This window comes from Lactuca virosa, chromosome 9 (assembly GCF_052849685.1).
Source record: "Lactuca virosa cultivar CGN04683 chromosome 9, Lactuca_virosa_CGN04683_v6, whole genome shotgun sequence".
Lineage (NCBI taxonomy): Eukaryota > Viridiplantae > Streptophyta > Magnoliopsida > Asterales > Asteraceae > Lactuca > Lactuca virosa.
In genome coordinates, this window is record NC_136434.1 from 26,157,151 (window position 1) to 26,177,444 (window position 20,294).

At 38.0% G+C, this 20,294-nt stretch overlaps 2 protein-coding genes across 4 annotated transcripts; both read right to left on the bottom strand.

Annotated features, from left to right (window-relative positions):
• Positions 1–593: 593 nt before the first annotated feature.
• On the bottom strand, positions 594–1,839 carry LOC145139056 (uncharacterized). The gene is made up of 2 exons (XM_079073011.1): positions 1,131–1,839; positions 594–1,057 (listed from the first exon to the last, which is right to left on the bottom strand). Exons 1-2 carry the CDS (start codon positions 1,834–1,836, stop codon positions 594–596), a joined length of 1,170 nt encoding a protein of 389 aa, XP_078929137.1. The 5' UTR covers positions 1,837–1,839.
• A 58-nt stretch (positions 1,840–1,897) lies between these two features.
• Positions 1,898–3,369, bottom strand: LOC145138605 (uncharacterized). Of its 3 annotated transcripts, none has more exons than XR_013721622.1 (2): positions 2,857–2,941; positions 1,898–2,727 (listed from the first exon to the last, which is right to left on the bottom strand). XR_013721622.1 is itself a non-coding variant. In XM_079072661.1 (2 exons), exons 1-2 carry the CDS (start codon positions 3,211–3,213, stop codon positions 2,092–2,094), a joined length of 762 nt encoding a protein of 253 aa, XP_078928787.1. In that variant the 5' UTR covers positions 3,214–3,369; the 3' UTR covers positions 1,921–2,091. The 3 variants fall into 3 exon arrangements, 2 of the variants coding, with proteins under 2 accessions (XP_078928787.1, XP_078928788.1); XM_079072661.1 differs by lacking the exon at positions 2,857–2,941 and adding an exon at positions 3,088–3,369 and having other exon boundaries at positions 1,921–2,727; XM_079072662.1 differs by lacking the exon at positions 2,857–2,941 and adding an exon at positions 3,075–3,367 and having other exon boundaries at positions 1,924–2,727.
• Positions 3,370–20,294: the final 16,925 nt, after the last annotated feature.

The window sequence follows — 20,294 nt, forward strand, 5'->3', positions numbered from 1 at the left end:
CCTAAGCTATCCGCGAAATTGATGGCTATTGTGTGTAATTTTGTTTTTTTTTTGCTATTTTTTACAAAGTAATTAGCAACTTTGGCTATATTAGTAATTTTCTTTATATATTTTTCGCAACACTTTAATGTTTTTTTAATTTTTTAATTTAAATTAAAAACCTAAATTTCATTAGCTAAAATTTAAAATTACATAACAAGAAATTAAACCATTAAAAAACATAACAATAAATAAGTACGAATAAAAATTACAATTTATAATTTTCTTTAGTTGCGGCTTTTAGGTGCTTTTTGTTTTTCCGAAGTGAAACTGTCTGAAGTCTGCGGACCACCTCTGCAGCCCTCTGCAGCAGAAGAGGTGGACCAAAGTGCTGCAGACTGTAATGAGAAGCATGTTTGTTTTTGTAACGGCTGCAGACTGCTGCAGATATTAAAAAATTTAAAATAAAATAATTTAATAAACCGAAAATAGTTTTTTAATACCAAAAATTTAATAATTGTAGTCTTAAAACATTGAAATAAAATTCAAACAACCAAATTAGTCTTATAATAACATTTTTAAATAAAATTCATACAACCAAACTTTAATAATTTTCATTCCATATTTTGCATCAATTGTTCGGCAATTTCATCTCTTAACTGGGTCATATATTCACGGTCCGCTGCAGTACCATGTGTTGGAATCTCATCTTCATCATTATCAACGACTGCATTGTTATTCCGAACCGAGACATTTGGTTCGTCATATCGTGCAAAAAACTCATCACGTAGTCCCTCTCTTCTTATAAAATTATGAAGCGCAAAGCATGCTAGGGTAATGTTTCGTTGTGTAACCAATGAGAATGGTGCCATCCTCTTCAATATAGGGAATCGTGCTTTCAAGACACCAAAAGCACGCTCAATGACATTCCGAAGTTTTGTGTGTGCATGGTTAAATTTTTCTTTATTCGTTAATGCACGTCTTCGACGGAAATCTCCAAGCCAATACCTCACATTACGGTACGGTGCCATAAAACCTCGAATGTTTGCATAAGCGACATCACAAAGATAATATTTATCTGTAAAAAAAAAAAAAAAAGTCATTTATTTTTTCAAGCTAAGATAAAACTATTTAAATAACAATAAATTTACCTGGTGGTGGAAGCGGGAATGGTGCATGTGGATTTGCTAATGCTTCTGATAAAATTCTAGAATCGTGTGCTATCCCTTCCCAACCGGCCACAACAAACGTAAACATCATGTTGAAGTCACATATTGCCAATACGTTTTGGTAACAATCGCCTTTTCCCCTACTTCTATATAAATCCCGTTTGTTTGCAGGGACAACAGCATGTATCAAAGTGCCATCAAGTGCACCAACTGCTCCCTTGAACACCCGTCGTAGCCTCCTATTATGTCCCGGAATGTTTGGATTCGGATTAAAAGAAGTTGGCACTATAATGTCATGTGCGAAAAGCAGCATTTTGTCCAACACTTCATGAAAAAACTTATGAATTGTTTGCTTTGAGTGTTGAAATCTCCGCTTGATAATCACATAACGTTGGTTATGACCGATCATCATAAAAAACATAGCCATCTTCTCCTCAACCGACACATGTTTGCTATCCTTTAACGCGTAGTTTACTCTAAAATGAGCACATAGCCGGACAAATGATTCACGGGACATGCGTAACACTTCAACACATTGTAGAGGATTACGGTGAAGTAATTCTAACGTAAATTCATGTCCCGTCATTTCCGAATCGTTGTCCCGCACTCGTTTTACACCCCTTTTCCAAAAGTAGCGGACGTACAAGTACATTAGAATTATGAGTAGTATCTTTTTGTCGTGATCCATTAGGAACCTATTAATCAACACAAGTTACCAAATATAAAACTCAAGTACCAAATAACCAAAATACATAATCACATAGTTCAAGTTCCAAATACTACAAATAACATTCAAGTACCAAATAACCACATACTACAAATAACATTCAAGTACCAAATAACCACATACTACAAATAACATCCAAGTACCAAATAACCAAAAAACATAAGCACATAGTTCTAACACATGCAATTAAAACCTAAACAATTCAAATATGTAAACTTAATGGACAATCTTTCCATCCTTCAATACTCCTAAACTTGTAGTTGTCATCTCGATACATCCTCTTAATATTTGTGGATCATTAGGCAAATTTACCCACATCTCTCTCATATTCATGGTCCCTCCAAAAATATGATAAGCAGCAAATCGTAGAGGGTCTACCGGGCCTAACTCGAGTAACTCTAGCTTCTCTAAACATTGGGGAATTGTTGGCCCTTGAGTCAAATGTCGTAGAGCTTTCTGCATCTCCAATGCTAAATCATCAGCAGTAATAGAAGCTTTAGGGGAGGCACTAGAAGGTGGCTCAGGTGAGGCACTAGCAGCTCGAGGTCTAGGAGTTGAGGGTTTAGCTCTTTTGTTGGGGTTACCAGAAGGTGAAGCAGCAGAAGGTAAAGCAGCAGAAGATGGTGGCTGAGTGGTATGATTGGAAAAGATATCATCCTCATCTATGTTAACAGAAGGGGTGTCCATAAGTTGTAGTGGTGCGACATGGAAAGAAGATGATCCATGTCCCGATGGTGTTTGGGATGTGGCATAGCTGAGATTACCAGAGGCACTATTTCCATCAAAGAGTTCTGCACAAAGCTCTGGAAACAACAATGGGACAGTTTTCAAAGAAGCGGCTTTCGGATGTCCCTAAACCCAATCAATGTAACAAAAGTAGTATAAGAATAAATGACAACTATATAAACAAAATACATATTAATATGTGTATATATATATATATATATATATATATATATATATATATATATATATATATACCTTTTTAAAGTCCTCTCACTCCTCATTTGTTAAGTTAAAAGTGTTTGTTTGAGGATTGTAAAGGTTGCCAGTTTTGTTTTTCAAGTATAACCATCCCGTGTATTTGGCTTTAAGGTTGTCATAGGCGTTTTTCAATTGTCTTTGACTCAAATCCACACCAAACTTTTCCTTAATGGTTGTTCCTAATTTGTTCCATGAATGTTTGTGCAAACTCAAACCTTTTCTACCCACATTTTGTACTTCTTCAATGCAAGTGTTCAATAAGAATTTTGTTTGCTCATTGTTCCATGTATGTTTATCTGCCATTGCTAATAAAAAAAAACCATATGGAATACATACTTTAGCACACATAACCATATACCAACAACTTTCAGCATAATTACAACTTGTAATGATGAAAATAATCAATTTCAACAAAGATTATTCATATTTCAGCAACAATTATGACACTTCAGCAACATTTTATGACATTTGAACAATATTTCATGACGTTTCAGCAACAATTTGTGACATTTCAGCAACAATTTGTGACAATTCAGCAACAATTTGTGACATTTCAGCAACAATTTGTGACATTTCAGCAATAATTAGTGACAATTCAGCAATAATTCAGCAATATTTCATTACAATTAAGCAACAACATATGGCATTTTAAGCACAAATTGAAGAAATTGGGGCAAGAACAAAGATTCAAGAACAACTATTTGATATAAGGCATGAACTATTTGATAAGATTAACACCAACAAGCAAATTCAAAGATTCAACAACAAAAATCAAACAATTAGTATGAAGCATGAACAATGAAGTAAAACACCAACAAAATCGAATTGTTGAAATATTCAAGACAATCGCTGCCTTCAGCAGCCAAAAACGAAAAAAAAAAGAACAAGAAAACAAACCTTGAAGGACGACCGACGGAAGGGGAGAGGCCGGTGGGGGTTGCGCCGGAGGTGGTTGCGCCGGTGGTCGCTGGTCTGAGAGGACGCGAGGTCGAGAGAAGGTAGGAGAGCTCCGCTCACGATCGACTTGCTGGAAGAATGGAGGTGGCCGCTTTTTTTTAGGGTTTAGTTTTGAAGAGGTTAGAAGCAATTTTCAAGTGCTGTCCCAAGCAGAGGACGGGAAGAGGTTTTTAATTTCGAAGGCTGCGAAAAAACAAACAGTTGCGGGAAAGAAAGTGCTGCGCGTGTGCTGCGCCGCGCAGCACAAAGAGGTTTGAAGAGGTTTTTAATAAAAAACAAACAGCACCTTACTGTTAGATCCTTCACGCAAAAATGGCTCATGTCTTGCATTAATAATTGCATTTTCTTGGTTCAGTCCTTTTCACATGTCGTTCCTTGTGCGAACTTCATATGTTCTTTCAAATTTGTATTTAATTCTGCAAACTACGCTCTTATTTCTTGTATTTCATTCAAAGACATGTCACCCGCTTAACTTGACGATGTGGCTTTTCATTTCTTTTGGAGTATGTGGTTGAATTTCAAGTAGGGATGAGAATTTGGCCCGAAAATCCGAACCGACCCAAACTGAATTAGGCCCGAATAAACAATTTGATTCGATTTTCAGATATATCTATATTATGCTTATTCGGTTCTAAATACCCGACCCGAAATTGAAAAGTCATTTAATTTTAATCATAATTACTTTTCCTTGTTAGTCGCTAATAAGTAGTATTCCCGAATAGTTATTTCGTGTTTGACAAATGTTATTTTGGATATGGTTAAAAACTTAAGATTCATATTTTAGTTTGGGTGTTGAATGTTTAATGTTTAACTTATATATATATATATATATATATATATATATATATATATATATATATATATATATATATAGATGTTTTGGGTGTTTAATGTTTAGTGTTTAGTATATTGCTTCATAACTGTATCCCAAGATGTTGGTGTTTGGCTATTACATTCTTATATCGCAAGAATAGTTAATTCATGTTTACATTCTTACCACACAAATTCTAATATTTTTTGCACCCTTGAAACAATTATGTATACTTTGTATTATTTTTAATTAACAAATTTGTCTATTTAAAAGATTTTTTATGGAATCATAAGCTACAAAGGTCATAAAAAATACAACGTTTATAATCATATTGTAAATGTTATTCGGGTTATAGAATCCTAGTACGGTTTATTTGGTTCTTTTCAGTTATATTATATCCTTAATCATCTTGTACATGTTATTCGGGTTAGTCGAGTAATAACTTAAACGAACCGATTAATACATATACCGAACCGAACCCGTATTGGTTAATCGGTCCGGTTTTCGGTTCATTAAATTACCCTTATTCGGTTTTCGGGTTATTCGGGTTCGGGTCGGTTCGGTCTGGTTCCGGGCCGAATAACATCCCTAATTTCAAGTATATCATCATTGTCGTTGAGGTCGAATATGACATGAACATCTGATGTTGTTGTGTAGTTTGAGTATGATGTTCAACTTTTTTTGGTACCACCATAGATATCTTTCATTGTTCCAACTAGTCCCTATTTCAATATTACAAAAATCTAAATACTTGAAACTCTTCTTACTTTCCTCTCGGAACATGCAAAGCGTCTTGGATAAATTGGTTATCTCACATTCCCCGCCTTTCCATTAGTCGACCACGTTGTTATACAAGATTATGTGACAAATTTGTTTACATTGTTCCATTTCGTGTGAATTTGGTCTTTGCTTACATATTCGTTTCGTTTCATTTCTTTGACAAAACAAGTCGTAACACACATCCAAAAATGGTCTCCTTTCTTGTCATTGTTTGGGTCAATATAGTTTCTTATTACGGCTTCAATGCTTTATTTGCATCGATTCCTTGTCTTGTTAGAGGTCTTTCCCTATCATCATGTTCATTTGTAGTTATGATTGGTGTTAGAGTTCGGAGGTTGGGTGAAGGGGTTGAAGTTTTGAGATGGAAGTTGTAACATCCGGATCATCGAGGTATGAATTTTAAAAGTAAAGTGTGAAGTTTGGTTGGCCAAGATGTGGTGGAGGCAACACCACCATGTGGCAGGACTAGTATGAGACGCGCTTCTTAAATGAGCGCCACGACGTGGCGATATAGTGCTAACGACGAGGCAACCATTTTATGCCAAACCCTAATTCCGGGAATTGTGTCCCTATTTAAGGGAAGTGATGGCTATGGTTTTCACACCCTCAGCCTCCATCACCTCCCTTTCACTTTCATAGAAGTCTTAACCTCTATTGTTGAAGATCTTGAGCTTTTGTTGGTGTTTTGGTGTTTTGACGGAGAAGGAAACTCAATTGGTGTATAGATATAGCTTACAAGCCTCATCATCATCTTTAATCTTATATTTTGGACCTTTGTAAGTGTTCAAGGTCCAAGCTTTATTGTTCTATGTCTTTAGATCTAGGTTTTTGTCCTTTTTCTTCAAATATGAGCTAGTTGGAATGGTGGGACTCCATCAAGTTAGCAACTTTATGGATCATTGAGGTCCCTTTATGAACATAAGGTTATGATATGAAGTGTATTGGTGTTTTGAGCTCCATGCATGAGACATTGGTGTTATTCTCCATTTTTGACCTACCTTGAGCTCTAGACTTACATTGGACATGCATTACTGAAAAGCATTAATCTTTAGGTTGTAATGGACGTTGGGAAGCCTTATGAAAGGAATGAATAGACGGCAAAATGGATTGAGATTTGAATCCATTAAGTTAATAAAGTCAAGCTCCCACGACGTGGCAGCCTGCTCGGCACGACATGGCGACTAGGGGTTTCGTGACTGTTTTGGACGGACCCTTCCATGACGTGGTTGTTTGATTTCCACGACATGGAAATGTATTTGTTTGCGACTAAGATTTTGGATCGGGGTTGAGTTCATAAGCTACGACGTGGTCATGGATTGGCCACAACGTGGAAGCCTGCTGAGGTTGACTTTGATCGTTAACTTTATGACTTGGTCGACTTTTGACCAATTGGATAGTTTTAGAAGGTAGGCTAAGGGTTTACCTTGTATGGTTTATTAGGAGGTGTATACCATCCAAGTCATTGAGTGAAAGAGCTATTAGTTGTTGACTACGTCTGCGAGGTGAGTCTTCTCACTATACTATGTAGGTTGCTAGATTGTCTTTGTGACTCTTATATGAAAGATTGTGGTTGGATCACAACACATGTATGAAAGATTGTGGTTGGATCACAGAACCTGTATGAAAGACTGTGGTTGGATCACAACATTTGTATGAAAGATTGTGGTTGGATCACAGAACTTGTTTGTCTTTGTGACTTCATGGAAGACCATAGTTGAATCATGGCAGAAAGGTTACAGTTGGGCTGAAATCTGGAAGTGATTGTAAGATTATGGTTGGATCATAGCATTCATATACGATTGAAATACACCCCTAGGGCTAGGCCCACTAATATGTATGGTATGTGGTATTTTGGGTAACTCGCTAAGTTTTGTGCTTACGGTTTTGCGGTTTAAATATTTTCACGTACTTCTAGTTCCAATGGGAAGGGACCAGCTTGACTAAACAACATCCCCTGATGGCTTTTCCGCACTGATTTTTACCATTTTACTTTGATGTTTGAGAGATACATTTTGTTATGATTGGTTTTGAATAAATGTTTGTATGGTTTTGATGATTTGAAAATGAAAATTTTTATTAATATTTTAGTATGTTACAAGTTGGTATCAGATCCTTTGTTTGAGGGATTCGGGCACACTCTCGGGTGTGTTTGCGCTCAAACTAAGGAATTGATAATCTTTTTTTTAAAAAAGAATAAATTTTCTAAAAAGATTTTTATCAAAGAAAGGGGTGTGATGCGTGCAATCAGCCGAACTCAAGTAAGTGATTCCCAAAATACCCATACATGAGTATTATGCTTAGTATGATATTATGTGAGTTGCATGCTAGATTAGGGTTAAGGATATCCTCAGGAATTGCATGATAGAATTTTTTTGATTTGTGTGATGCCTTGTAGCTTATAAGGAATTGGATGTTATGTATTACTTGGAGTCTATATTGACAAAGTTAATTGCTAAGTGTATGTTTAAAAATTATATATGATTAGGACCACATAGCCTTAGAATGATTGATTTAGCCTTATTTATTGTTCCTTGTTTGGGTGTGGGCTTAGGGAAGAATCATCTATTCGACAATCTATTTGATCCTGTATTGTGTATAATTTGCATGCATAAGGCAACAAACGGTGTTGGCAGAGGTTCCTAGTATTGAAGAAGCAAGTGAGATGAGGAATCCTAGGAGAGCCTAGGGAGTATTGTAGCAAGACATGTATTATGTTTAGCATAGGGCTTATGAGAGTTTCCATAGTGAAGTGACTTAGAGGATTTGGGATGATTCTTGAGGAATGTACGGATATGTGTGGAGGGTAGTATTGGGCCCGTACTACTGAAAGCACAGGATCCGTACTCGAATAAAGGAAAATCACAAAGATCCTAAGGAGCTTGTAGTGTGAGAGTTCCCTCAAGTATGATATGATCGTTTATATGTTTGCATTTTAGTATGGTGGTAAGCACTCGAGGAGGAGGCTCTGGTGTTGAACCGATTGATGAGAGGATACGTGAGTTCATTACGTCTGAGATCACTCGTGGTATTTTGGATGCGACTCATATGATGTTTGGTTCCATCATGGAGGGGAATATGGAGCTATTGGATGGTCGCTTAGGGTCCTTTAGTGCAGAGATTGTAATTGTTCAGTTAGGGGCACAAACTCTCTCCTTTTGGGAGTTCAAGGCTTGCAGAGCCCTAGAGTTCTTCGGGAAAATGACCATATTGCCAACAGACGATGGATCGTTGATATGGAGGATGCTCAATGGACGAGTTTTTACCCCGATGGGTCAAAGGTGGGATTTTTATCTTGCCTTATGAGGGATGGAGCCCGCGACTGGTAGGAGGAGGTTGGTCACGCTTTGGGAGTTGAGGCTGTGGCGGCCATGACTTGGGCTAATTTTCTGACAAGATTTAGAGCTGAGTTCACACCTGCTATTGAGGTGCAATAGTTGGCGATTGAGTTTTAGGACCTTCGCCAGACGACGAAGACTATGGCGGAGATCACCGCCAAGTTCCGGGAGAGGACTTTGTTGGTTCCTCAGTATGCTGCAAATGAGGAGATGAAGAAGACGAGATATCACGACATGCTCAGGGATTCCATTTGAGAGTTTTGAGCATATCGATACCTTAGAGGATATGATCGCCAGAGCCCATGAGTGGGAGATTGAGTTGGAGCTCCGGACGAAACACAATCCTGAGCAACTTCGGAAAACGATGGGCCCGGTAAAGAGGCTTAAGAATTTTTATTCTCGTTCTAGGGGCCAACAGGTTCGGGAACGTTATGGTAAATGCGGCAAGCCACATGACGAGGCTTGTCGGGCAGTGGGTTTCAGTTGTTTTAAGTGTGGTCAAACATGACATTTTGGTGGGGATTTCCCTCGTAGATCATTGATTTGTTTCCACTGCAATCACACGGGACACAAGATGTGTGATTGCCCAAGATTGAAGGGAGGAGCACTGATGGCACCCGCATCAACCACCTTGAGGATTAATGATGGCCGCCAGGGCAAGGCGGAGGCTCCCGTGGTGAAGAGCAGGGCATTTAAGTTGATAGTCGAGGAGGCACAAGCAACACCAAATGTGGTTACCGGTATGTATCTTCTTCATGCTCTTTACTTCTTTCATTGTTTATGCTTATGTTTTGTGTTTTGCTCATATTTAGGGATGTTTTTAGTAAATGGGTTTCCGACTCTTGTTCTTTTTTATTCGGGTGCTACCCGGTCATTTGTGTCTCTTTCACTTAGCAAGAAGTTTAGCGACACTCCATGGACTTTAGATTACCCATTATAGGTGGAGATTGTCGATGATCGTTCAGTGGGGTCTTCGAGAGTTCATCAGGAATGTGTTTTGAATATGTTCAGTGAGAGGTATTAGATTGATCTGGTTCCGATTCCTCTACGAGGGTCAAAGGTTATATTGACTATGGATTGGTTGGGCCCCAATGGGGCTATGATTTATTGTGAGAACTAGTTAGTGAGAGTTCGAACCCCGAGTAGGAGAGAACTGGTTATTCATGGCTACTGTATGTTCAGCTGTGAGAGCTAGGAGGTATCTTTAGCAAGGGTGCTCCGGATTCATGGTATATGTGATAGATATGCAAGTTGAGGATAAGAAGATTGTGGATGACGTACCCATCATTTGGGAGTTCCCTGATGTGTTTCCTAAGGATTTGTCAGGATTGCCTCCTGTTAGGGCGTGTCAGACCCAACAAATAATAGGGGTACGATATACTCCAAAAGAATCCCACTATATTGCACTAAAAGGTAGTACAAGGCAAGCAGGGTCGATCCACAGAGACACGGGATAATTAGTCTATACCTCTTTGCGCAAGGTACTATGGTCACCAACAGTAAAGAGGGGGGGGGGGTTTGAGTGTGATGATGTAGCAAATCAATTTAAAACACGAGTAAACAACTAAACCAATGAATTAAGTTCAGATATTGTAAGGACTCCAACTCCATGTATAACAATCTAGCAATGTGAATCAAAGATGACAAGACATTTGTTTCATTCTATCTAAGTTGGTACTTGAAAGTGTTAATAAGCTCTAACACTTTCCATTCACCATATTAATCAATCAAAACAAGCTCTTTGATTAATCCTAACCTTACTAACCTAATCTAAACAAGCTCTTAGAAGTAGATTAAAAGATTGCATTAAGCTTATTGTGAATGTTCCTAACAACACCCAATACTCCTCACAAGCTCGGGAGCGTAAGAATGTGTGAAAAGATTTACACTAAATTCATTCATAAGAAATCAATTTAATGCTTGTTACTTAGTTCAATTCACAAAACAATTACGGATTTTGCAAAATGAATAACTTGAATGACCTAACCCTAATTCAAATGGCCAATAAGAATCATTATTAAAATCAAACATTCGATTGAAGTAAAATCAGTTTCACTAGATAGAAATTAAACACAAACATCAGGTCATATGATTTGATTCACAGCCAAAAAGTCAAAACATGAAATTGGAGAAACTAGGGTTCTAGCCACACATGGCTAGAACAAGATCATAAGTCTAAAAGATGAAATTAAGTGTAATTACAACTTACAAAAACGAGAATTAATGTTTCCAAATGATTAATGGACAAACCCTTGCAAAAACCTTCGAAATCCCCTCTCAAAATATGCTCTGATATGTTGTGTGTGTGTAAAAATGGCCCTCAACCCGTAATATGAAAGATAGGAAAAACTGCCAAAAGTTGGTTTTTGGGTCGAACACGGCCCGTGTTAAAATAGGCTAAACTGACACGGGTCGTGTTCAGCAGCCAACACGCCCTGTGTTGATTTGCACTAAACTGACACGCCCCGTGTTCAGCATGGTCAACAGCTCCCATTTTGGTCAAACACGCCCCGTGCCCACTTTTCAGTGTAAATTCAACACACCTCGTGTACCTCTCTGACTCCAATTCCAAACTTGATTTTTCCAACTTTTTCGTTCTTCGCCCGATCATCCCGAAATCTTCACCAATGCTTCCCGGCACTTCCCAAAGCGCGTTCCAACCTCCGGTTTACCTGAAAAAGACATAAAAGTGTGCAAATAAGGTTGTTCTAGAGACTAACATGAATATGATGAAATGCAAGAGAAAGGAAGAACAATTGTGCTAAATAGATGCATGAAATAGGACTAAAAGGTGTGCAAAAAGGTGCACAAATAGCACCTAACACTCCTGAGAGACAGGTTGAGTTTTGTATTGATCTGATTCTGGGTGCGGTGCCGATAGCCACGACACTCTATAGCATAGCACCTCTGGAGATACATGAGTTGTCTATGTAGCTGCTGGATCTGTTAGACAATGGATTCATCAAACCGAGCAGTTCATCGTAGGAATCGCCGATCTTGTTTGTGAAAAAGAAGGATGGTTCACACAGGATGTGCGTTGACTGTCGGGACTTGAACAAATTAATGGTGAAGAATCGTTATCCACTTTCAAGGTTCGACGATTTATTTGATCAGCTTCAGGATGCATCTTGGTTTTCCAAGACTAACTTGAGATCAATTTATCATTATATGAGGTCCAGGCATGAAAATGTGCAGAAGATATCCTTCAAGACTCGTTATGGTCATTATTAGTTTGTGGTGATGTCATTCGGGCTCACTAACACATCGGCAACGTTCCCTTGCAGTGCCTTGGCTACCCCATGGTTTTATAGATAGGTGCCATGGGCTACCCCTATGGTCTTTCATACAAATTCCATGGGCTACCCCTAGGGTCTTTCATGAAAGTATCACAAAGACAACTAGCATCCTATATAACACAATCCAGTGGGCCGACATTGGTGTCTTCGACCCATGAGTATAGTGAGAAGGTTCACATCAACCCTTAAGACAAGATAAACCACCCATTCAAGCCGACAATATCAAGCCTCCCCTTACTAAACATAACCATAATAAAACTCTAATTAACAATCAAGGAAATGACTGGCCCACAAAAGGTCTAGGCTCACAATTCACCCTCCTTTTAGGAAAAAGACCATTTTGCCCTTCCCATACTAAGTCCCAAAATGGTTGACCAAAAGTCAAACTGATCAAAAAGTCAATGGTTAACCCTCAGTTGACTTACGCCTAACGTAGCTAATCTATGCTCAGCGTAGAGCTACGCCCTACGTAGAGCCCCTGATCCCAAAAACTTTTATTAAGCTCTTAATACAACAAGCCAAACTCTCAAACTCCCAAATCTGATCTAAAGGAATGTCTTAATGGATAAAGTCTTTGGCTTTATCCCTTTGCATGGACAAGAAGAACACACAATCAAACTTTAAGTCCATATTGACACCTTTTGCTCAAGAACTCATGCATGAAAGGAGGAGAGTCCCTAAGCTCTCATTTTTATGACTTTATATCTTCAAAAAGATCAGAGGAGGAATTCAAAATGGTATGGAGTAACCTATACTCATAAGGACCAAGATTATAGATAAAAGCATAAAAAACCCATGAACTGTTGGATTAGGTGTCTAAGCCCATAACTATAATTGGTATGTAGTTGAATTGATAGCAGCACAGTCCTTTTGGGTTGCCCTCAACCTAGCAACTGGACAAGGAAATTATGAAAGGAGAGATATTAATTTATAAGATTAATAAATTAATATATATATATATATATATATATATATATATATATATATATATAAATGATTTATTAATATGTTAATGGATTAATATATTAATTAGAAATCATTATGTTTAATTAATCGTTAGCCAGAAATTAATCAGAATTGATTTTGGGGTTAAAAGAATTAATTATAAAGTGCAGGGACTAGTTTGCAATTAACTGATAGCTGAATGGAAGGATCCAGAACTCCCTTGGAAGGGGGTGGACGAAAACCTTAGGGGAAACCCTAGAGAATTTGTCCAAGGGGTCCAAGATAAGGCCTTGGGTCTTGCTTAGGCCCTAAGCAAAGGATAACTAGGGTTTTCCCTAAACCCTAGTTCCCTCAACTATTTAAGGAGCCTCCTGGCTCACATTTTGGGGACTGATTTCTTTGGAAGAAACCCTAAGGCCGAAATTGCATACTCTCTCCATCCTCTCTCCTCCAAGTTTCCTTTTTGCTAGTTCTTGGGTGTGATTCCATTAGAGGCATTACATTTGTGGTGCTAAGCTTCCAAGAAGATCAAGATCAAGATCAAGAGGATTATCAATTGTTTGCTATAACAATTGAAAGGTATGTAACTCCTAAACCCTAGTTTGTTAATTTCGAAATTAGCCTCTCTCCTCTAGGGTTCTTGTTTTGCAATTCAAAGTTATATGTTCAATAGTTAAAACATAGATCCAAAGTAGGTTGCATGTGAACTTAGGAATTGTTTTCTAGTTTATTTGTTTTACCTAAAACCCATCAGTGGTATCAAAGCCATTGTTTGTTTTAAATTGAATTGCTATAATAGTTGAATTGCAAATTAGGGTTTATAGCCATTAAACCCTAAAGGCCAAATTTTCGCAATTAGGGTTTTGGATTGAAGGGTTTTCGAAAACCCTAGCCTCCAAAGAACCCTAATCGAAATTAGGGTTAGGGTTTTGAAAACCCTAGCCTACTCCCTTGTGAATTTCGAAATATGCTAGAGGATAACTATGGTTTCTTGTTTTGGATAATTGTTACTTAATTAGATTAATTGGATAATTATCCTTATCCTATTTTTCGAAATTTAGAGGGATAAGGATTAGGATTAAATTAATGGATTAATTTAATTAGATAATCCTTACAAGATTTAATAATTTGATTAATAGTTAATTAAAAGATAAATATTAAATCTAGTTAATTGGTTTATTTAAATTTAAATTTAATAGCTTAAATTTCGAAATTTATAAACCCTTGAAGTTTTAAAATGTTTTAAAACACACCTTATATATATATATATATTATAATTAAAAGTTTAATATTATATATGTATAAGAATATGGTCAGTCAAATCGCTAGTATGCCTCATTCACGAAGCTAATCTATAAGGGGGGTATAAGGAAACTGCCTATAAAATGGTAGTTAAATGAGTGTCCACTCTCACCCACCGCTTCCTTGATTAGTGGAGGGTCGTTAGCAGAACAGATTTGATAGGACAACTACTTCTCATTAAAAGTATAATGATATTAAAGAAAGTACTAGAACATTATTTTCAAAATCCCAACTCTAGTTACTTTAGGAAAAATGTGAAAAGTATGCTAATCCATGAAATTGCACATTATGCTTTATTGGTCGTTAGTGGAGCGTGTGTGGTTAACCAGCACACTAAAAGGCACTAATAAAGAGTAGTAATGGGTATCTCACAATTGTCATTTTGTTGGAGCGTGTGTGGTTTACCAGCACATCAATAGTTAATGATAAAGACAATGAGGTTACCAAGCACATTTGCATGGTTATTCACATCTTGTCTGTGATCCTCGGCATCCCAGTCACAAATAGAAGAGCATAATCTGAGATTAAAACATGCCATTGAATAGTTTCAATGTATCTCAAAAGAATTAGGAATTTCACTTCGTTTGTTTCGTCTAATGGTGGAATTGGTGAATCGTCATTCACCTACCTTTATGAAATTTGCACTTGGATCTCGGCATCCCATTTCTAAGTTGTGAATCTTCATGGTTGGATCCTAACCTTGATATTATATCTTTGGGTTATTCTATTAAGGCATCTTGAAATCTAACTAAAACTTTCTTTCTTTTCAGATGTCTACTCCTGGAAACACTTCTGCTTCGTCCTCCTCCAACCAAAACTTCTATTTGCTCAATATCTGCTCCAAAGTCGTTATGGATGGCTCTAACTATAACGATTGGATGCGTAACATCAAGATGGCGCTTCGTTTTGAGAACAAAGAATATGTTCTTGAAAAGGACCTCAAAGAGCTTGATGAGTCTGAAGCTACTCCTGAAGAATATGCTGCCTACAAGAAACATTACGATGATGCTACCAAAGTGGCATGCATCATGGTGGCAACTATGTCCCCAGAATTGCAGATGTACTATGAGGACTACTGGCCTTTTGAGATGAACAAGGACCTTATGGAAAAGTACCATAAGCGAGCTCGTCAAGAAAAGTTTGAAGTAGTCAAGTCACTCATGGCTTGCAAGATGAAAGAAGGGGAGTCGGTTGTGTCACATGTGCAAAGAATGCAACGCTACATAGAGCGTTTGGTCAAGCTCAATATTCACTTTGATGAGGAATTAGCCATTGACATGGTTTTGAACTCACTTCCTGAATGTTATGGTCAGTTTATTCTAACTTACCATTTGAACAATACTGAGCAGACCTTGGCCCAATTGCACAACTTGTTGCAGACAACTGAGGCAGGGATGAAGGGTAAAAGTATACCCTCCACACCTACGAGTGCCCCTGGTTTGGCTATTGGACAGGGAAAAGGGAAAAAGAGGAAAGGTCCTCCCAAGCAAAACTGGAAGAGCAAGGCTCAAGCTGGGTCATCTAGTAATGGCCCAAAGGCTAAGCCCAATGGTTCCACTCCCCATGTTTCTAATCCAAAAGAGGCAGTTTGCTTTTACTGCAACCAAAAGGGACATTGGAAGAGATCTTGCCCACAATATCTGCAAGATATCAAGGATGGCAAAGTGAAGCCATCTTCGGCAGGTATTTACACTATTTCTGCTAATAACTCATTATCTTCTCGTTCATGGGTCCTTGATACAGGATGTGGTTTTCATATCTGTTCTGATTTGCAGGGTCTAAAGGAAAGTGAGGAGATAGAGCGAGGAAGGATAAACCTGATCATGGGAAACAGAAAGTCTTCACCAGTAACCAAGATCGGAGTTTATCAGCTTCTGCTTAGTAATGATGTTAGATTAGATTTAATAAATTGTTGCTATTCGTCTAAGATGACGAGAAACATTATTTCATTTCATGCATTGTTCAGACAAGGTTTTACATATTCTTTTAATGATTTGAATGGTTCAATTTCTGTTTATAAGAATGGTGTTTTTATATTTGAAGCTTTGCCTTGTAATGGTGTGTATGAAACAGTGACTTGTTTTGATAGCCTAGGAAATAGTGTACTTAATATTGACTTGTCTAATAGTGTAGACAAGGCATGCTTGTGGCATTGTCGTCTTGGACACATTAACAAGAAACGCATAGCCCAACTCTAAAAGGATGGAGTGTTGGAATCATTTGACCTAAAGTCAGATGATATGTGTGAATCTTGTCTTTTGGGAAAGATGACAAAATCACCATTCACAGGGTCTTGTGAAAAAGGTGAAGGTCTGTTGGATCTCATACACACGGATGTGTGTGGGCCCTTCAGATCAACTACAAGAGATGCTAATCGATTCTATGTGACTTTCACTGACGATTATAGCAGATATGGATATATCTACTTGATCAAGCATAAGTCAGAAACTTTTGAAAAGTTCAAAGAGTTTAAGCATGAAGTCGAAAATCAATTGAGCAGAAAGATAAAGATACTTAGATCTGATAGAGGCGGGGAGTATCTTAGTATCGAGTTTAACGACTATCTGAAAGAATGTGGGATAGTCTCACAATTGACTCCTCCTAGGACACCACAGTTAAATGGTGTAGCTAAGAGGCGCAATCGAACCTTGTTAGACATGGTTCGTTCTATGATGAGTCAGGCTTCGCTTCCTATTCACTTCTGGGGGTATGCCTTAGAGACAGCCGCCCACATCCTCAATCTTGTCCCTACAAAGAAGGTTGCCAAAACACCTCACGAAATGTGGACAGGGAAAGTTCCCTCGTTAGCACATATTAAAGTTTGGGGTTGTGAAGCTTTCGTAAGACGAGAGACTCACGACAAGCTAGCAGCTAGAAGTGAGAAATGTGTTTTCATTGGTTACCCAAAGCAGTCTTTTGGATATTTGTTCTACAGGCCTAGTGAAAACGTGGTCTTTGTAGCACGAAGAGGAGTCTTTCTTGAAAGAGAGCTCATATTCAAAGAGGACAGTGGGAGCACTATTGACCTTGAAGAAATTCAAGAGTCAGCCAATGAAGGAACCTTAGATGACACTAGCACTCAACCAGAGGAAACAGTTCCTGTTGAACCAATCGATAACTCATTACCTCTTAGAAGATCCACTAGGGTGAGTGTGCCACCTGAGTTGTATGGTTTTCATATTACTTCAGATGGTGACACATTCATAAGTGACAGAACACTGGTAAACTTAGATGAACCAGTCACTTATAAGGAAGCAATGGCCGGCCCAGAGGCTTCCAAGTGGAAAGAGGCAATGGACAGCGAGATTAAGTCCATGTATGACAACCAAGTTTGGAATTTGGTTGATAGTGCACCAGGTCGTAAGACAGTTGGGTGCAAATGGATCTTCAAGAAGAAGACAGACATGGATGGAAATGTGCACACATTCAAGGCTCGACTGGTTGCAAAAGGTTTCACTCAAACCCCAGGGGTTGACTATGATGAGACCTTCTCACCAGTAGCTAAGATTAAATCTATTAGGATATTGCTCGCCATAGCTGCCTTTCATGATTATGAAATCTGGCAGATGGATGTCAAAACTGCTTTCCTTAATGGGAAGTTAGCTGAAGATGTTTACATGAGTCAGCCAGAGGGTTTTGTTGATGCAAAGTTCCCCAATAGAGTGTGCAAGCTTGAGAAATCCATTTATGGATTGAAACAAGCATCTCGCAGTTGGAATCTTTGCTTCCATGAGAAAGTCAAAGAGTTTGGTTTCTCTAGAAGTGAAGATGAGTTCTGTGTGTATATCAAGGATAGTGGGAGTATAGCAACTTTTCTGGTGTTGTATGTCGATGACATATTACTCATTGGTAACGACGTTCCAACCTTGAAAGAAGTTAAGTATTGGCTTGGAAAGTGTTTTGCCATGAAAGACCTTGGAGAAGCTGCCTATATTCTTGGGATTAGAATATTGAGAGATAGAAAGAAGAGACTAATTGGACTTAGTCAGAGCACATACTTGGATAAGGTACAAAAGAGGTTTAGTATGGAAAATTCCAAGAAGGGAGAGCTACCTATCCAGAGCAATACTAAATTGAGTAAGACTCATGCCCGAGTACAGATGTTGAAATAGATGACATGAGTCGTGTACCTTATGCTTCCGCTGTCGGATCGATCATGTACGCTATGACATGTACTCGCCCTGATGTGGCATTTGCTTTGAGCATGGTCAGTCGCTATCAGGGAAACCCAGGTAGAGCTCATTGGATAGCAGTTAAGAATATACTCAAGTATTTGCGAAGGACAAAGGACTGGGTCCTTGTGCTTGGTGGCAGTGATACTTTGAGAGTAGATGGTTACAGTGATGCCAGCTTTCAGACGGATAGAGATAACTTCCGTTCTCAGTCGGGCTGGGTGTTTTTACTGAATGGAGGAGCAGTTACTTGGAAGAGTTCCAAGCAAAATACGGTGGCTGATTCTACTTGTGAATCAGAGTACATAGCAGCAAGTGAAGCGTCGAAAGAAGCAGCTTGGTTGAGGAACTTCATCGGAGATCTCGGAGTTGTTCCAACCATCCAGGAGCCTATGGAACTGTTCTGCGATAATGAAGGAGCGGTTGCCTTGACAAAGGAACCGAGAGATCATGGTAAGACCAGACATATCGACAGAAAGTACCATTTCATCAGACATAGAGTAGAAGAAGGCCATCTTATAGTAAAGAGGGTGTCATCTGAAGATAACCCAGCAGATCCTCTCACAAAGGGTATGAGTAGGGCTAAGCATATTCAGCATGCTCGGAGCATAGGACTGAAAGATGATATTAGTTTTAGTAGTTAGATTAGTTTTTGAAACTTGTAACAAAGTAAATGTAATTGACTTTTGGTGATTAAATAATAAAGTATTATTTATAAGTTTGGCTACTACCTTTTGTCAATTGTTTATTATTGTGTTTCATTTTTGCATGTTTTACTTCCTGAATAATGAGATTATTCAAACTCCACAGTCGCTCGTACTCTTGGAAGTAAGTAGTGAATTAAGACTGTCATGAATTGGATTGCAGATTGTCTAAGGATAGACATGGCGATAGAATTGCTGCAACGTTCATGAGTACTCAGAAATTGAGATTTGAGTATTGGATAAACCCTCGCTCAGAGTATTACTTCATGGAATTCATCACGAGTAATACTGAGATGATAATATCTTATAATCTTGAAACGAAGATATATGAGTTGTAATTTACAAGTCGGTTGTGCATTGGTGATACGAAAATGCATCAGTAACTTGGTGTTATAAAACGTATTGTCATGCATAATTTGATGAGTAAAAGATACAAGCATATGAGTCAACGTTTATTCGTTCCTTTTGCCCTAACAGGAAAAGCGATATCTGTGGGCCCCTCGATGATTTGGTGTTGACTTATGTGCTGGGCCCAGCCAGGACTAAATTGATGTGTTCGATTAGAAGTCCTTCATCATCACAAATCAGGAATCGGGAAACATAGATTCTGGACAAAGAGATTGATTACATTCCATGTCTTTTGTCTGGGGATATCAAGCAGAACGAAGGGTTATATGATCACTTATCTTAGGACACATAACTGACTGGGTCAGAGTTCGGCAACAGCTTTTTGGAAGCTACAATTTGCTGGTCAAATTTAGAAGGCATACTAGCAATTATAGTTACAGACTTATCTAAGTGGGAGACTGTTGGATTAGGTGTCTAAGCCCATAACTATAATTGGTATGTAGTTGAATTGATAGCAGCACAGTCCTTTTGGGTTGCCCTCAACCTAGCAACTGGACAAGGAAATTATGAAAGGAGAGATATTAATTTATAAGATTAATAAATTAATATATATATATATATATATATATATATATATATATATATATAAATGATTTATTAATATGTTAATGGATTAATATATTTATTAGAAATCATTATGTTTAATTAATTGTTAGCCAGAAATTAATCAGAATTGATTTTGGGGTTAAAAGAATTAATTATAAAGTGCAGGGACTAGTTTGCAA

Coding starts and splice junctions, on each gene's coding strand:
- LOC145138605 (XM_079072661.1), bottom strand. CDS start 3,213: ATGGTTATGTGTGCTAAAGTATGTATTCCATATGGTTTTTTTTTATTA. Junction 2,728..3,087: donor GCATTGAAGAAGTACAAAAT/GTGGGTAGAAAA, acceptor GATTGGGTTTAG/GGACATCCGAAAGCCGCTTC.
- LOC145139056 (XM_079073011.1), bottom strand. CDS start 1,836: ATGGATCACGACAAAAAGATACTACTCATAATTCTAATGTACTTGTAC. Junction 1,058..1,130: donor ATTCCCGCTTCCACCACCAG/GTAAATTTATTG, acceptor TTTTTTTTACAG/ATAAATATTATCTTTGTGAT.